The sequence below is a fragment of the Manduca sexta genome, chromosome 3 (assembly GCF_014839805.1).
Source record: "Manduca sexta isolate Smith_Timp_Sample1 chromosome 3, JHU_Msex_v1.0, whole genome shotgun sequence".
Lineage (NCBI taxonomy): Eukaryota > Metazoa > Arthropoda > Insecta > Lepidoptera > Sphingidae > Manduca > Manduca sexta.
The window spans coordinates 4,958,956-4,973,960 of NC_051117.1; the positions used below are offsets into that span (position 1 = coordinate 4,958,956).

Genomic DNA, 15,005 nt, shown 5'->3' on the forward strand with positions numbered 1-15,005 from the left:
ACTTTTCAGTAAATCATTAATTTAGGAATATGTATTTAGAAGCAAATAATGATTCCGTTGTATTTATCGTCGTAAAGTTAGTGTTCATGATAGGAAAAACGTAACGCGTTAATATTTTTATACTCGGGCAATAAAAATAAAAAGGTAATGAACCGTTATATATCCCGGGTTTGAGTTAACTATCAGAAAGATATTCATTTTATATCAAATACATCTAGGAAATCTAGCTCTAGGAAATTGATGCCAAAATATGAACACGATCAGACTATATCGAGAATCAAACAATACGCCAATCAGTGCTCGACCCTGGCGTCTCCAGTGATAAACACGCTGTTCCGGTTCCTGATCGACCTTAATTTGCTCGCTGGAATTGCCAAATAAGTCATCATCCACAGATAATGGGCAGCTGGCAAGATCAGGTTTACAATTGAAAAAGGTGTCAGAGCAAGATATTGATTGGAGGTTTTTTGCTGGAAATAATGATCAGGCCGCTCAATTACGAACGTGATGAGGTTGTGGATGTAATTGGAATTAATAAAAAAGATTCATAAATTGGTATACGGCTTGAATTGTATAGAATAGTGTAAAGTATATTTTTTGCTGTAGATAGGCACAAATACTTTATTAGACTGCTTTAAATTAACTAATATTATGAATGTAGAGAATGGTGTTTGAGCAATAATCTTGAGTCCCCAGAATTCTCTTGCGTCCAATAAGATTTCAAAATCATTGCAATTTCATAGCGCCAAATTTGATTGACGTGGTCAACTGGTCACGTTGACGTCCGTCGGTTTCCTGCGCAACACGTGACTAGAAGACGTCAGAAATCTTGCCAGGGCATAAATCTGCACAAATCCAGCAACGTGTTGTGACATTCTCTCCATACATTGCTTAATGTTGCGGTAGATCAAATGTTTTTGACAACCATGTATCGTAAAAATTGTAATAAAGGAGTGAACATTATTCATAACGATGATCCAATTGGACAATTAATGAAATTGGTCTTAAATAAGCTCTTAATAAAATCTCATTTTGCTTTGTCAGCCTACAAAAAATACAAACACGAATTGAAAACTTCCTGATTTCTAAGTCTATTATTAAAGCAATTTTTATCGATTTGTAGAGAAATAGAAACCTAACAGCGAAGTTCATGGAAGGAATGGTTCTGTCTTGTACGACACGAGTAGACGCGACGTTAAACGTAAACGCAAACAAGAGTGGCTTTGAGGCGCGGGCATCAAAAGGCATGGCAAACACGTGACCGCTTTCTCACATCCCTTAGAATGCGGTCAAATGACATGTCATGCGGTGCAGAGATATAAGTTTAACTCGAATGTAATTAGCTTCTGTAATGTACCATACTTTTGAGGAGATGTTTAGAGCATCATTTCTACTGTTATAATAAGTAATTATTACGGATTTTCCAGATTATCGTGGCTGTGTCAAATACTCTGTGTCTGTTCCTCCCTACAAACTATTTTCCTCATCATCCTGATTAGTGTTTGTGTTTTCCCTCATAAAATATTTCCATAGTATCGTCCAAAACGTAATATTAACCAGAGTAAAGTTATAACAGAAACCTTGTTTTCCTCGTAAATTTTACAATGTTACGAAAATATAATGGAATTATTTCCAGGAGCAGTAAAAATGATAAATTGTAATAATGTCGATAGCGTTTTAACATTATGTTTCTCATTGTTTACGGGGAACTGTCTTGGTGGGAATGTTGAAATAGCTTCGTCCGGTTCGAGAATGACGGTTTTTACAAGTTTTTGTTTCTTTGATGTATCGTGTTTTGTGTATCTTTTTAATTATTCCGCTTAAAATGTATTATGTAGTGTAAATGATTTGAATTTTGTAATCTATTGTGTGAATGAATTATTACGTTTTTAATATATTGAATGATGCAAAAAAGTCTTAAAATATTGTACAATACTTATGAAATTTACGGAATTTAATTTCAATAATTACTTTAAAGTTAAACTTATACTTCTTTAAACACACCTTAAGCCATTTTTCTGAATAATACCTAAAATCTCATAAAAAATCGCCACAGTACAGAATTCTACCATAATTTTACATTAAATAACTGATTACCTCATACCAATTATTCATCCAACATCATAATTGCGTATCCCACGGGCGCGAACTCACGGCTCGCCGACATCAAGCCAGACGGTGCGGGTGAATCAAACTTTAGTTCGGACAACTGACTTGTACTTTAGTCACGGCATTGAATCACGGCACTTAAGTGATGCCTGATTGTTCACACCCTTCGCGGAACACGCTCTTCACGTCATTTGAGGCGCCACCTCTGTTACTGTGATGCTACTGTCTATTTTGAACTTTGAGAATAAGTTTATTTTACTAAATTTAACTTTATATACCTATTTATTATAGGTTCATACGTTTATTAAACCATTGAAATACACTATGGAATTGTTATATTACCAATTCGCATTATTTGTTATTAAACACACAGACAGTGAAAAGTAGTTTTAAAAATCAAACACAGGATGCAAAATTAAAGTTTGTGCTGTTTAATTCCTTAAAAATCGAAACAGGCATTTTTATCTTAAAAATCTAATTCGGAGAAGTAATTTTCTTGCTTAAATAAGCGTGAACGATCCAAAGAGTTGTGTGATTGAACTTGATTAATGGTTTGTTATGACTAAAGTGGGTAATGTTGCCAAATGCATACTCAAAAGCGACTACTAGCACGTTGACGAGTTTATTATTTGAAGGTTAATTAGCCAAAGCAATGTTGTACAATCTCCTCAATTATATAAATTTCGTCGTAAGCATATTCATTACAATACTTCATTAAATTTTCTGCTAATACGTTCTCGGAAGATTTGTTCTCGGCTGTGCGTAACTTGTGTCTCATCAAAATTTACAACTTTACCAAATTGAATGTAATATTAGTTTCGCTATAAAATGATTCACATATTTTATATAACAAATCTTGGAACCTATTGCGAAATTACACTTGTAAGTTAAAATGGCTTAGAGGTAACGAGAATCCCTTTATGTCACAAGGAATCTCCTACTTGACAGCCCGTACTCCTGAGGCGACCGTTCTTGAGACACTCTTGTGAGTTGCGTAAATATTTGCAACGTTAGGGCGCCCATATCCATCTGCCTTCGCTATGGGGTAAAAAAGCAAAATCGCATTTATTGAAGCAAAAATAATCAGGGAGAGATAATGTCAGCTAGAAAAAAAGTAAAATACTAAATCTATACTATTATATAAAGCTGAAGAGTTTGTTTGTTTGTTTGTTTGAACGCGCTAATCTCAGGAACTACCAATCCAAATTGAAAAAATCTTTTTGCGTTGGATAGCCCTTTATTCGTGGAGTGCTATAGGCTATATATCATCACGCTATATATACCCAATAGGAGCGGGGCAGTAATGGCTAATCTCAGGAACTACCGGTCCAAACTGAAAAATTCTTTTTGTGTTGGATAGCCCTTTGTTCGTGGAGTGCTATAGGCTATATATCATCACGCTATGACCAATAGGAGCGGAGCAGTAATGACTAATCTCAGGAACTACCGGATCGAACTGAAAAATTCTTTTTGTGTTGGATAGCTCTTTATTAGTGCAGTGCTATAGGCTATATATCATCACGCTATGACCAATAGGAGCGGAGCAGTAATGGCTAATCTCAGGAACTACCGGTTCAAACTGAAAAAATATTTTTGTGTTGGATAGTTCTTTGTTCGTGGAGTACTATGGGGTATATATCATCACGCTATGACCAATAGGAGCGGAGCAGTAATGGCTAATCTCAGGAACTATCAGATCGAACTGAAAACAATATTTTTGTGTTGGATAGCACTTTGTTCCTGGAGTGCTATAGGCTATATATCATCACGCTATGACTAATAGGAGCGGAGCAGTAATGGCTAATCTCAGGAACTATCAGATCGAACTGAAAACAATATTTTTGTGTTGGATAGCACTTTGTTCCTGGAGTGCTATAGGCTATATATCATCACGCTATGACTAATAGGAGCGGAGCAGTAATGGCTAATCTCAGGAACTACCGTGTATGAACTGAAAAAATCTTTTTGTGTTGGATAGCCCTTTGTTCCTGGAGTGCTATAGGCTATATATCATCACGCTATGACCAATCGGAGCGGAGCAGTAATGAAACATGTTGCAAAAACGGGGAAAAATTATTAGTTTTGAGAGCTTCCGTTGCGTGCGCTGCGTAAACGGTTAAAGTTATGCAACAATGATGTATGACGGGATTATTCCTCTTAAAAAGTTCTAAAAAATATATTATAAAACAAAGTCCCCCGCTGCATCTGTCTGCCTGAACGTGTTAAACTCAAAAACTACCCAACGTATTAAGATGAAATTTGGTATGGAGACAGTTTGAGAGGCTCCCGGGAAACTACTACTTTTATAACGCGAAAACTTTAGCCTGAAAAACTTTATAACGCGGGCGGAGCCGCGGGCAAAAGCTAGTATATATATAAAATGTTAATTTGCAACTATTCACTGTATATAGGTTGACTCAGAAAAAAAGGAATTGGCAAATGGCAATTACTGTTTCGGGTGTTGCATTTTGTTGTAGATTTTCCTTCCCCCACTTTAGGTAATAATGCATTCGGATGATTTTGCGTTTCGCTTCATTTCATTGCCAAGATTCACTTTTTTGCAATACTTGTTAACACCTCTGCTCACTGCATTGGATTTGTATTTCTGTGAATTCTACTGTTTCCTAAGAAATAGTACAGTTTCAAGCAAAATTTACTAGGATATTTAAAGAAATATTCAATATTGCTTTTAAAAATTCTATAACAGACATTTCTTTTCACATTTCCTATCATTTGACATCTATACGCGACTACGGATAAACAGGTCGATATCTCATTGACAATCTACTGTTAAAAGCTTCGTGACATGGTGACGTTATTTCATATTTCATTTCATATCTAAATAAACTGTTTAATAATAATAGTATCATAAAAATGTGCCATCCAAGTGCTGTTTGTATTTTGTACTGCATCGCAATGTCGCCGCGTTCGACGTCGGGAATATTGAAAAATATAAGCTTCGAACCCGCTGGTGATTTTAAAGTGCTTTATTTGAAGGTCGATGTCCCGAGTCACTCGAGATGCTTTGCAGTCATATTGTGGTCGGTTTGAAAATGTAACACTCTATATTGACATACTTTAGATTATTTTTTGATTTAGAAAATTCGCGCGCTAAACTTATGAGTTTGTTAAATATCATTGTTTGTGTACTGGTCTGATGTAAAAAAGAAATATAAATCGGTTATTGTAGCAAGAGTTCATTGGTTTGTTCCCGGAATTTCATAAAATGCCTATGCCTAATCGATGCATTTTCGAATTTTTTCGAATTCTCAAATAAAACAATTACATAGTTTTAAAGTAAAGTCTTCAAGCGGAACTGAAAGCGAAAATAAAACAATCCCGTTTCACCTGTTCTCAATCATTTCGCAGAACAATGATCCCGTCTTTCAATGCAATATTTATTTGCTAATTAGTGTTACGGAAACATGCCAAACGCTAGACAAAAAAACTGTTACTTTGGCAGATGTACGAGGTAAATATTAGATGAACGTCTGTAAATATTGGCCGCTGTTGGGTCCAATGTTTGTCGGGAGTCGGCACAATGCTGGAGCGTGCAAATATTACGTGTAGACGAAACACATTGTATTGTTTATTGACGTAATTGGGTTTCGGAGATGTTGCGTAAAACGAAATAAGAGATTGGTTGTTATTTCTATAATGCATAGTATGACAATTGGTTAAAAGATCGTGGATTAAATTATTAGTTGGTAAGACATAATTACTCTTGAATAAATGTAAATAGTAGGAAGTAGTCTTGTAGATATATTTGGTGATAATATTAACCGTTAAGTCTAGCTCTTATCGTCAAGCGAGTTAATACTTGTCCAATTAGTACAATACAAAACTAATACTAAAAACGCGAGATGCTACAATTCAACCTCCTGCAAAGATGATGTCAATTATACGCCGAATCTAATACAATCAAAACTACATAATACCATTGCATTTGAGCATCAGCACATCATTGACGTCAATTGAACGAGTGATGACATTTCAGTAGAAAACATTGCATGACAGTAGTTTATGTGTAAAAAATCAAATTTGCCAGTGGTTCTGCGAAGCGCCGGCTCCGTTGGCGCCGGTCCAGGCGGTCATCACACTTGGACGTAACGGTGACGAATAAAGGGCTCGTTCGGGGAATTATCACATGATATGTATTACATACACCCCCACGTTAATGAACATATCCAACTCTGGATGTAAAATTAGCCCTTAATGGAAATTATGGGTCGTCATTTGGAACGCAATACATCTTCTATGAGTCGGTCGTATACTCGTCGTTTTATTGTTTAGTCGTCTGGTCGAAAATTACTAAGATGCTTCCAAATACACACCGGTAACACAATAAGTTGACGCTGTAGATGCTTGCTGACAAGTAATGCAGCTGGATAGTCATTGGCGTATTGAACTTTAAATATTCCGGTTTCAAGTCATTGCAGCTATACGCTGGTACCTAGCGAATTACAGCGCCTCATAATTGCTTTATTATATTAAAATTATAAACGACTTTCTTACTAAAAAGGCAATGGCCCGTGTTCCTGGTGCGATACAATGGGCTATTAAGGTGTCGGATGGTTTATGTGCGTCAGCTGCGTGCGCGTGCGCACATTGCGTTATTGCTCTTGTTGCCAATGGATACAGATCGATTAAATCCATAATCGTTCATGCGTTCCGAGAGACTAGTGTTTAATGCATTGTCAGAACTTACAAGGCCCTAGATTTAGATACAGCTCTCTGTGGCTCTTTGTTTTCAAACCATTTGAAGTATCATGGGTATAGATTTATCAAGTATGGGGTTAGTAATATGCTGTCTAATTTTTACTAATATATAAAAGCTGAATATTTTGAACGCGCTAATCTCAGGAACTATTAAACAAATTTACTAAGCGGAAGCTGCATTACTCCTGAATGTTATAAGCTACTTTCTATCTCGGGAAAATATTTATCCTACCGAAACTTTTCATTGTGTACGGAGCCGTAGACAAAAGTTAGTCCTAGATAAGCAATATTCCTAGACTGTACATCCTTGACAATAGTCTTTTACGGTATTTGAATCATGGTAGATTCCTATAAACTCATTTTTTGATAAACCTATAGAGAAAATCTTTAAAATCTATCTACAACAAATCAATCTACTTCAATATTAGATGGTGAATCAGTTTTGTAAAAAATAACTGGCAAAATACTCGTTGTAATTACTTAAAAGAACTGATGTTTACGTTAACCGATGGATCAGATAATTTAGTAGAAAAAAATAAATGGGAAAATAAAACAGTTTTCCCTAAAACACGGCATTACGTGTCTATAATACGGAATAGAACAAATATTATGGATATAAACTTGCAAATGTTATTTTGTGAGCGAATCGATGGAAATAGCGCGTGTTATTTAAATGTGCTTGTATTGTTTCGACGATATCATTTAATTGAAGGGCAAGTGTTTAATACGCATTGCTCGCTATTTTCGTTTCCAATGGAATAATAAATAAATTTGCGTTTTGTTTGGATGAGTTGTATAGGAAATTTGAGAATTATCACGTATAATATTTGCAGGAGTTTGTATTTATGTAAACAGGATTTTATTTGCATTTTAATCATAGATTAAAGTTATCGGTACTTTGTCTTTGACTCGTAAATTATGTTGTAAGGAGAAAGGTGTCAAACTACGATCAGTTCAAATACTATTCTATATCGTAAATTGTAAGTGAGAGTAATTATTTTACTGTTACTTAGTATGCCTGCGACCTTTATTATATTCATAATGCCTTTAATGTTGCAAAACGATTTTCCTTGTCATCAGCCTTTAGAAGTTCACTGCTGAACATTAGCTTTCGATTTTGACATAACTTAAATATTTACCAGAATAAATAGGTATTAACAAAGATCCAAGTTTATCTTCTTTATCATCCGTATTTATTTCTTTTGTTTCCATTCTTATAACCGAATCGATTCTCATTTATATACTGTTCATTCCAGGTGATAGACTTCGGCAGTTCATGCTACGAGCATCAGCGCGTGTACACGTACATACAGTCGAGGTTCTACAGAGCGCCCGAGGTGATGATGGGCGCGCGGTACGGCATGCCCATCGACATGTGGTCCCTGGGGTGCATACTGGCGGAGCTACTCACAGGTACAGTTATACTGGTCGAGTATTGAGACAGGAAAAATAGAATTCTGAGAATGGTGGAAATACTAGAGAAAAAAAAATATGAATTTATTTGAAATAATGAATAAGCTTATTGTACAGAATTTTTTCTTATCCCTTTTTTTAATTTCGTAATAAAGTTGTATAAATTTTGACACGAATTTGAAACGCACGCGAGAGGTAAACACAAGCTTAAGCAAGCCTAACATTAGTTACCGAAAAAGCATGTTATTAATAACCAATCTTCACTCCCCTTATGAGTCAACATCGAACAGCTAGGGTTGAACTTGCCAGACATAACAAAACTACGAGACGTCGGCCAATTACGCGCAGACAGTTTAAACGGTTAATTCCTTGACAACCCTAGTTCCCCCCAGTTTTAGGATATGCACGTCAAGGGCGTCATTGAATTCCTTACCTGTTTCGTGGACGGGTCCCGGTTTTTTGCGATTGCTTTACAATAGAATTTTAAGTAGGTTTTTTGCGAGTGGATTATGTGCAAATGGTTTCATGTCGGAACGTGTTTCGAACATCTTATTTTGAAATGGACACGTTTATTTTGTTATGACGTTTCATGTGTAGGCTTGTTTTCAAAGATTTTTTTTCTATTTATAAATGCACCAAAATAGCTGATATGTGTAAATTCCTGACCTATACCAACTTATTATAACAAATGTGCTTTGTAGTTGTTAATTATGTTCTAAAGCTACATATACATAAGTTCTATGTGTATTATGTTTTTTTGTCCGCACAACCGAATAATGGCACAGCTGTACATGAGAACTATAAGAATATTAAATCTAAAAAAACATTTATATATAATTTTTTATGCTGTACGAATATTAAAATCCTCTTTACCATTAAACCGACTTCAAAAATCTTGACATATAATAATTTTTTTTGCTATTGTGTAATAATTTTCACCTCTCATTCCAGGGTTCCCCCTACTCCCCGGTGAAGACGAAGCGGACCAGATGGCGTGTATAATCGAGCTGCTCGGCATGCCACCGCAGAAGCTCACTGAGCAGGGCAAGCGCTCCAAGAACTTCATCAGCAGCAAGGGTCTGCCGCGGTATTGTACCGCCACCACGCTGGCTGATGGCACCACGGTGCTTAGTGGAGGTGAGTTCGCAATGTCGTTTGGTTCTGGTATACATAATATCACATGTCTATCCTGTAGGGGTAGCCAGCGATTATTGATTGCTAATTTGCCCAATTCTGGCACGCTTCCTTCGCTTCTTCCTCTTACATCAATTTGCTTATCGATTCCCACCGATTCATGGTGTTTTAACCATGCCTCTTCCTATGAATGTTTCCGATATATTTTTTACGTTATACGTACGTTTCACTGTAATTGTTGTACTGTTGTACAATTTGGCTAGAAAAAGAATTCAATTAGCGTTTGTGAAAAACCTCGATAAAATAGATGTGTATGTTTTGCATCTATCCGGCTGCGTTCTGATCAGCATATGCATGGTGAAAGATATGATGTAGTAGCTTGTTCTGTTTATCCTGTCTCAAGGTTCATTGCACATCTATTACACGCTGGTACATAAGCTATGTGTGGCACATTTTATATATACTTTGTAATCGATTGTGTATGAACAGTGGTAAATAGTGAATAGTCTTGGTTATTAGCTGGATATTGATAGATAACACATTATATGCCTACTTTGACTTTTTATGTTCCGAGGTGCATCGCACACCCACTACGACAGGCCGCGTAATTCTAGAGATAATCCAGTGACGCAACGATCCTCTTTGGTCGGCTGATTAAGTGTAGCGCCATTGATGTTGAGGAAGGTCATGGATTTGTTGCAAGCTTTTCATGCTTATTTTGATTATATTCAGAAATGCTGGCATATCTTACAAGAATTACAGCATTTAATTACAGCTTTTTATTGTAGACCCAAATTTTGTTGTTTCTTTTATTCGTATTCACAAACAATACTATGAGGACACACAGTGCACCTGAACTGAATCCTTAGTTGTCTTAGGCTTTGTTTAGCTTTATTTATCTGACAGCTAATTAAAGTAAAGTATCTGAATACTACTCAATCACGGCTATCTTGCCATAAGCACTAAGAAATATAAGTATTAATGACAGCATTGCTCCATACTTAACTAACATTTGTGAATTGTGCCTTAGCAGTGACGAACCGTCCATACAACCCGATTATTACCAGCTTCCCTTTTAGGTTTACTTATGTTTGTCTTAGTTTTCTGTTTAATTGGCCGCGATATGTTAACTATGGCAATTTTCCTTTGCTCGGGTTATCTTTTGAAAAATTTCACCCTTCGCCACTGGGTTTTAGAATATAACTGGACTGCCCTTGAAGACTTTTCCGTAGTTTACGCCACTGTTGTGGGCGACGCGTCGTTAACAATTTCATCCATTTGATACGTAAGATATCCCACGGAAGTCATCCGTGATGAAAATAACAAACAAGACATTAGAGTTCCGTCCACAAATTATACTAATCAGGTAAAGTTGGTTTTATAACTTTTGCGCTGTGTGACCGTGCTGTTCAATAAAAACATGCTATTCTAAACACTGTATTGACTAATTACAGGCTGAATATAACAGGAACCTTTATACTTAAGCAACTCAGTAGGAATTTTAAGGGTTTTTTTTTTTTAAAGCATAGTAACTATTTTGCTGCAAATTTTATAGTATATGACGTGTTTTGACAGATATTAAAAATCCAATAAAACTACTTGAGATGCGGAACCATCGTCGCGACATTCTGATCCGCACTTGGTCGATTTTTTTTAAACGACCTCATGATACTATCAATTATGCGAGGTTAGCAGCAGATATACAAACAACTGGATTAGTAAACATGTACAGTCGGCATCAAATGAATGTGCTCGCGGAATTACAAAGTAATTTATATGGAATGTCTTCCTGTCAACGTACACATTTATTTGGGGCTGACCGTACGCCATGGACTTGAATCGGTGACAACGTAGGACGCGACGTCACATCTAAAACGGAACGTTAATTTGGTTTGTGACGGATTACCGTCAGGTATTCAGGCCATGGACGGTTCCATGGAATCTAAATATGGTTTTCTGAGCAGTTTATAGGAAGGTAACATTAAATTTAGTTTCATGCGCTTTGAAGGTTTGATTTTTAGTGTAGACTAGGAAGGTTTTCCGTGGTGATTTAAATTAGAATTTATGTATTTTTTCGTAGCTATTGTCCATGTTAACGGTCAATGTCAGATGGGATATCTGAAAGAAAAGAGATGTCTATTTTAAAGACAGTCGCTATTAATATGGAGTGTGTGTACGAGTAAGTGCCCGTATTCTACCCCGAATTCTGATGCACTAATACCTACCTCGTAATAGTCATACTCTCGTATAGAGTAAACTTACAAATAGGTATTTATATTTATGCTATATAAAGACAGTCTACAGTCGATTTGTTGCCACTTCTCCATTACAATTCTACTGTTAATTTTCTACCCGCCAAGCCGGTCTATCAACTATCAAGCGTTATTAAGTTTCGTTATGACCAAAAATAAGTAAATGTTTGGAAATAGTAACGTATCCAAACTTAATTGAGTTGTTGACTCCTCGTCTAAGAATTCGGAAAAATTGTCACTTGCACTCGGCATAATGATTACAAAAGCGAAAATAACGGGCATGTCATATGTTTACCGAAATACCACGCTGATGACGACACGCGACGTCACGTGTGCTTAGAGGTTAATGATTCACGAATACTTTGCTACGTATCTAATAAATTTTCACCCAATATTCGTCACAAATAAATTAACGGTTGATGTGATTCATACTAAGCAAGAGCGAGATGGATTTAGAATTGTGGTTAGGGGTTATTTCTCCCTTGTAGGCTGTTACGTGATAAGAATAGAGAGTAATAGATACTAAAACATCTTGATATGTTGAAAAATTATACAGTATTATTTTATCAAAGCTGAGATATCACTGAGTGTGAAAAAATACGCTTATATTGCGATAAATAATTATACGGTTAGAATCAAGTTGCCGTGTATAATTAAGCTCTAGTAGATTAGCAACAGTTTAGCACACGTGATGTGACAAATTACAACATAATAGAGGAAAGGCTGACAATTAGACCCTCGTAATTACCGCCTGAATCCGACCCCGGCCAGATAAGACAAGCGTGTCTGAAATACCCAAACACGTTGTTCCCCGTTTGTTAATTTTTGGTTATTTGCCAAGTGATGCGTAAACTTATCGATAATATAGTGTTGTGTACGGTGTTGTGTTTCACTACACTATTTTATGGGCAATTTAAATGCAATATGTGTTAGATGCGAGATTTCTGTTGTGTTGTCCCTCGAAACTCAATTACGTGTGTATGAAATAATTTGATGATTTTGGACGGTGTCCACCTGTTGAAAATTTGTTTTTATTGGCCCGTGTGGACAATGTTAGTGTAACATTTTGTGGTTTGTTATTCTAGCGAGATGGTATGCTTATTATAGTTGTCGTGTTATTATGCGAGTAGCTCGGTCATTGGCGTGTTGTTACTGTCTCCTCGGTACCCATTGGTGTATACATAATTATAGGTAGCAAAGTAAATAGGACTTTTCGTTGTTCATCTATACTAACATATAAAGCTGAAGTGTTTGTTTACACGCTAAACTGAGGAATTAATAAATCGATTATTTTCTTCACTAATACGAACCCAAATTCCTCCTGAGAGCTATAAATTCCTTTTTATCCCGGGGAAATACTTTTGCATCGGAGCCGCAGGCAAAAGTTGATCATATTATAAATCTCATTGTATTTAACATTCGCAACATTGTCGTGCCGTTTCAATCAAAAGATTTTTATCTTTAAATTCTGTTTAATGTTCTATACAACCATGGTCACAAAACCACAATGTATGAATGAATATCATGTATTTATTAGCGTGTGTATGGATTGCAGGTATGTCGAGAAGAGGCAAGCCCCGAGGTCCCCCGGGGTCCAAGAGTTTTGTCACGGCGCTCAAAGGATGTCAGGACAAATTCTTCATTGATTTCATTAGACGGTAAGTCACATCTTAGTAATATAGTATTCGTTTGACTAGTACGTACTAAGTCTAGGTTGGAATCTAGAGGAATCTACTTTTTGGTCATTGGTTTGTGGATTGCCAAATGCATCTAGTATTTAAAAAGCAAATAAGAAGAGGTTTAAAATTTTGGTACTAAGCCGATAATGATATTATAATGTGATAACAAGTTTTTTGATACCGTTTGAGATGACAATGAAATAGAAAGAATAGTTTCTCATATCGACGAGTCGCGATCGGGGTACAGATGGTGTATATGTTCATGTTGAGGTAGGTCAGAAAAAATCTGGCTGTTGTTGAAGGATGAAATGAATTTAAGAAAACTAAGGCAAAGATGACAAAAAGACGTGAAGACTATGAAAGCGTGTTACCAATACTAAACTAAAACTCCAATATTTTTCACAAGAAATCTATGACCCCTTATTCTAAATCATTTTAAATGCCTTGATATTCATTGTTTCTAGTAAAATGTCTTAAACTGCCTCGAGCCTTCCTTTAGAGTTCCACAGAAAATCTAAAATACTACGATTGGAGAGTTGCCAACGCACGAAGTAATCACGTTTCACTGTATGCCATTATTGAATGTTGATTTACTAAAAACTAAGCGTTTTGGCTCCGATATCCTCCAGTACGAGAGCAGGTCGAGGCCGAAGACTACACTTCATCATTCTTTATATTAACATCTTTTTAGCTAGATACACACCGGCTAATGTGACTCTGTAAATACCTACCTCCACAAAAGCGATCCAAAATATATCCATAATCCATAGACTTTCCTGGTCTAAATAAAAATAGTTCAAGAAGTATATAATGGTGTTTGTACCGTTTGCAGGTGCCTAGAGTGGGACCCGGACAAGCGGCTGACGCCGGCGGCGGCGTTGCGGCACGCGTGGCTGCGGCGGCGCCTGCCCCGCGCGCCGCACGACGACGAGCCGCACCATGCGCACGCGCACGCGCCGCACGCCGCGCACGCCACGCACGCCGCGCACGCCACGCACGCCACGCACGCCGCGCACGCCACACACGCGCCCAACAACCACGTTAGTATCGCGCACCACGCCAAGCGGCTCGCACACCCTAACTGCGCTGACAAATAGGTTTGTTTTTGGTTTTGCTTTTTATTTTATTATTTTTGTTACAATTTGCTTGTGGTTTTTGGCCGGGTCACTAATTAACTGTTAATATAACTGGTATAGTATGCCCTATTAAAATATAGGCATAGGGCAGTGCAGTATTCACTTCGAAAATTGTTTTCACACTTTACATTTACTTATTATAGTAACGCGGCTAGTGTCTGAGATGATGTTACATTGTGTTCTGTAGTTTCATTTTATCATAATAAAACATTTATATTTACATTTTTTTATCAACGGTGAAATAGAACCAAAATTCATTACTTTATGTATTAACTTTCATTAAATTATTTACATAAAATTTGTTTGCTAAAGCTTTTAATTTACACATTTTATCCGTCATCATAAAAATTATGCTTGTATCGTGTATGTTATTTAAACATTAACATATTTCAGAATATTTTAATAAATATATTCAGATGGATTCCATTACCTGCTAAGGTAATTTACGAGTTATCAATATCTGTACGAAATTATTTTTTAATGTTATTCACAATATGCATTGTTTATACATCATTAACACCGCAAGCAAATTGTTTATATTTAGTTTTATGCGACTTTTATAA

General features: G+C 36.4%; 1 protein-coding gene across 1 annotated transcript in view; it reads left to right on the top strand.

Annotated features, from left to right (window-relative positions):
- Positions 1-15,005, top strand: part of LOC115440428 (dual specificity tyrosine-phosphorylation-regulated kinase 2) — a 203,234-nt gene that overhangs the window by 182,926 nt on the left and 5,303 nt on the right. Inside the window, exons 2-5 of the mRNA XM_037439755.1 lie at positions 8,085-8,241; positions 9,193-9,378; positions 13,183-13,285; positions 14,139-14,403. Coding sequence (XP_037295652.1) covers positions 8,085-8,241; positions 9,193-9,378; positions 13,183-13,285; positions 14,139-14,403 — 711 coding nt within the window. The remainder of the gene's footprint in view (positions 1-8,084; positions 8,242-9,192; positions 9,379-13,182; positions 13,286-14,138; positions 14,404-15,005) is intronic.